This window comes from Halyomorpha halys, unplaced genomic scaffold, assembly GCF_000696795.3.
Source record: "Halyomorpha halys isolate HHAL.00 unplaced genomic scaffold, Hhal_1.1 Scaffold493.1, whole genome shotgun sequence".
Classification (NCBI taxonomy): Eukaryota; Metazoa; Arthropoda; class Insecta; order Hemiptera; family Pentatomidae; genus Halyomorpha; species Halyomorpha halys.
In genome coordinates this window covers 558,360-562,384 of record NW_027111379.1, presented here as the reverse complement: position 1 = coordinate 562,384, position 4,025 = coordinate 558,360, and the positions used below count along the sequence as shown (strand labels likewise).

General features: G+C 28.7%; 1 protein-coding gene across 1 annotated transcript in view; it reads left to right on the top strand.

Annotated features, from left to right (window-relative positions):
- Positions 1-4,025, top strand: part of LOC106683531 (prominin-like protein) — a gene marked incomplete at its 5' end in the record, with an annotated part of 44,049 nt that overhangs the window by 25,967 nt on the left and 14,057 nt on the right. Inside the window, 3 exon segments of the mRNA XM_014425055.3 lie at positions 568-720; positions 1,973-2,179; positions 2,264-2,489. Coding sequence (XP_014280541.1) covers positions 568-720; positions 1,973-2,179; positions 2,264-2,489 — 586 coding nt within the window.

Sequence of the window (4,025 nt, the reverse complement as noted above, 5' to 3'; positions counted from 1 at the left end):
GACAAACTTCTTCAAGCATTAATCTACGGTCAACTATCTACATCTCATTAACTGTTTGAAATTTAAGTGACCAAAACATCTGAGCCACAAAAAATGATTATAAATCTTCACATTTTAAAAATGATCAAAATTTAATTAAATCAATTTAACTAAGAATGGTTGTATGTACCTCCTTGAAAATTCTAGGTGCTTATTTAAAATATTTAATAAAGAAACTGCCACAAAGATCTTAGTTGTACCAATATTAGTAAAGGTACTGCAAAAAAAATTTGTATTCGACTTTGGACACACCAGCTAGTAAAGAAAAATGTATGAGTTAATACATCAAATATTTTATTGTTTGTTATATACCTATCTATTAAATAATTAATTTAGATAATAAACTTTTGTAGAATAGTTTTCAGAATTTTATTTTGTTAAAAATAGTTGATTTGATACTGTTATGGCTCAAAATCACAATTTTATTAATTATATTTTATATTAAGTTTAAAACTTAATTTCACATCCTAATAATTAGTAATTTGTATGTCTTCTTGTACAATGTGCTTTTCTTATTTATTTTTTTAGATATTATCTTGGGTTAGGAGTGAGTCTCGTCCTTGTTAGCATATTGTTTTCACTCGGGATAGGCCTTCTGTGTGGCTACTGTGGTCATCGTCCCGATGCACTTTATAATGAGGACTGTTGTGATAAAGGCACTGCATCTCGCTTCCTAATGATGTAAGTATTTTATAATAAACTTTGTGTTATTTAACTGTTGTTTTATTATGAAATATTATATATATAGTTGACCGTAAAACTCAAATATATGAAGATGTTCAGGGTTGCGGTAAAAGAAAAGGACAAATAGTTTATAAACTATTTGTTCTTTTTTTTTACCACAACCCTGACCATCTTCATATATATATCATGAAATATTATAATATAAAACACCTCAAGTATTAATTATTGTTAAATTAATTTGAGAATAATAAACACTGTCTCCATAAAAATATAAAAATGATAAATTAATGAATAAAATATATTGTAAAAAATAAAAAAATTAAGTTCTAAGACCTTATATTTTCCGAAATCCAGAACTAAAAACCCACAAGTACCTGGTATGTTGGAAAAATATACTCATGCATAGTTGGTAGTTTTTGATTATTTTTTTAATAGATTTTTCTTCTGGCCTTTCTAGACAATGTGTGAGTGTACTTAACATTATATAAACACTGTTATATATATATATACTCTGTCTCCAATAAATCATAAAAAATTGAAGTTACATGCTCATAATTCTATTAGACTTTTAATTAAGGCATTGACATCCAATAACATGAATTAAATAACAAATTTTTTCTAAAAAAAAAAAAAAAAAAAAAAAGCAATCATGGCAATGGTGTGGAAACAGTAGAAAAGTCAATTGGGAGAATATTGCCTTCAGGAGTCACAATTTCTTTCTTTTGTTTTTAAAAATATAATATTATTCTTTATGTTTTTGAACAATTGTTTGCATCGGTTTTAAAAACATTTTTCATAAGCTACTATCTTTCCCTTTAGCTTTGGTTAGTAACCCTGGATAGTTAACAATATACCCTGGATACAGTTATACTAACATTTAACAATTACATTACGATAACAATCGCTATGTGAGTTGAGAAAAGCCAATTTTTTTTTTCCATTTTTATGTAATTACCTTAAGTACCTTATTTCTTACATCCTCCTTACAAGGGATTTGTCCTGATTATTAAATTTTGTCATATCTTTAGTCCTGAAATTGACTTAATTCAATTCTTGATCATACTATTTTTTTTTAAACTTCCATTTACATAAAATTCTCTTGCATATTCGACTTTGCTTATTTATTTATTTCAAAGGGTTGCTATCCTTTAAAATATCTTACACATTTAGCCAGAGATTAAATAATGAAAATTTGTCATCATTGTTATTTATTTGTAGCAAAATTAAGCTTCATAAATTTACTTTTCAGGGCTGTCTGGATAATGTTTTTGTCATTCACTGCTTTAGTTGCCGTCACCTTAGGTTATATGGTGACAGGTTCAGTGTTTGATCGTGTTATTTGTAAAGGACTGAAAAAACCCTACAATACGAGTACTTTTGAACTTTTAGATCACCTTGTCGATCTTTCCAGTATATACACTTCTTCAAAGAAGCTCAACCTAAGTACCATAATCAGGTATTTAGTATAAATGTAATATTATTTCTTAAATTGATTTTATATATATAGTTAATTGAATCTGTTTTTTAAATTAATTTATAGAGAATGTGAGAGAAATGCCAGTATCTATGAACTATTAGGTATCGAAGCTGATTCAATGTCTGAGTACACTGCTCAATTTAATATGCCAGAGAGAGCTAGGCAATTAGCCGATTCTATTCAGTTGACGTCTGAAATAGTCATTGTAACGCCCGAGGCAGAGAGGCAGTTGATGGCTCTCGCAGCTTCTCCTTTAAACACCATTGACCCAAGTGTTTACACTGCTGTGGTAGGTTATCATTCTATATTTAATAAATACTGTAAAGCTTTGTTCCCAGCTATAACACTGTTTTTTCCTCACTCGCTGTACCAGTAGTTGGTTTTCCTATGAAACTTAGTTCATTATGAGTATCAGATTTCCCCATTATAATGCTCTTAATTAAGTTTTTCATTTTACTGAGTTAAATCAAGTTTTTGTTTGTATTAGGACATTTCTATGTACAAAGAGTTCTTTCACTGATACGACCCTATTTTTTCCTGGAAAAATTAATGCTTTTTTGTGAGAGAAAAAATTGAATTTATTAATCCGCTTAATCAATCTTATTTAAATAAAAAATATGTTTCCATATTTAATGATCAAGAAGTATCGAAAGAGCTAGAAAATGAAGAAAAGAAAGAAACTAAACCTGCACATTCAGTCGGCATATGTTTTGAACCCATTGCCAAGACTTTTTTTTTTTTTATGTTCTTCTGAATTCTTTTTTGTTCAAAAAAAAAAAGTTAGAAACCATTTAATCAATTAGAAAATTGTATCTTTAAAAATATTTTAAATTATAAACATTAACAATCTTGAATTAAGTTCTTTTATTTTTATTAATAAGTATAAATTTAATTTTCAAAATTCATTGTAGTACTTTTTGATGATTATCCATTTTGTTAATGCCATATTTAATATGTAAATATTATTTATTTAGTATTATTAGTTAATTTAATAAGATTTATTTTAGTTATATAATTTCCTTTAGAAGTTATTTTATTTTAGAAAACAAAAAGAGATGTATTTATATTTTGTGTTATAATTAAGTGTGAAGAAACAGTTTCTAAGGGTTGATAACCATCGCTAAGGCATCCCCTAGCAACAGACCGACCATCTTCATTTTAAAATCAGTTCCTGCTAATTAGTGGCCATGATAGTTTCTAACCAGCCCTGTCTGCATTCAGTTGGTATTATTTATTGGTCATTTTGAGTATGTTAATCGACATTACAGTCCGGAACCAGACCTTTTCTGTTTTTTGACTTGATTATCAGTTCCTGTTAATTAGTGGCCATTACAGCTCCTAACCAGTCCTTTCTGCATTTAGTTGGTGTTATTTTTTGGACATTTTGAGTGTTTTAGGCAACATTACAGTCCGGAACCAGACCTTTTCTATGTTTCTGGCCTTTGAATGGAATATGAGTTGTTGCTAATCAGTCGGCTCATATAATTTATTACAACAACCAAACTTTGTCTGCCCTCAATAAATGCCAGTCCATCTTGGGTGTTGTACATTTCAACTGTTGATGAGCCTGAATAGACGTGGGCCCACCAATTTTGGACCAGTTTGAGAGTTGTAGCAGTGTTAATAGCTACGGAGTGGCAACCTACACATTTTGAAAGCAAACTATCTTCCTCTGACCTATCAGAGTGGATCAAATTTTCTTCGGGACCGTCGACCAGTAGTTATTTTATATATCTATTGATTTTTTTAATTTGTTTCCTTAATTTATTTTTCTAATTTTATTTTTGTCTAAAAGGCATTTTAATTTTGCTTTTATTCTAACTAT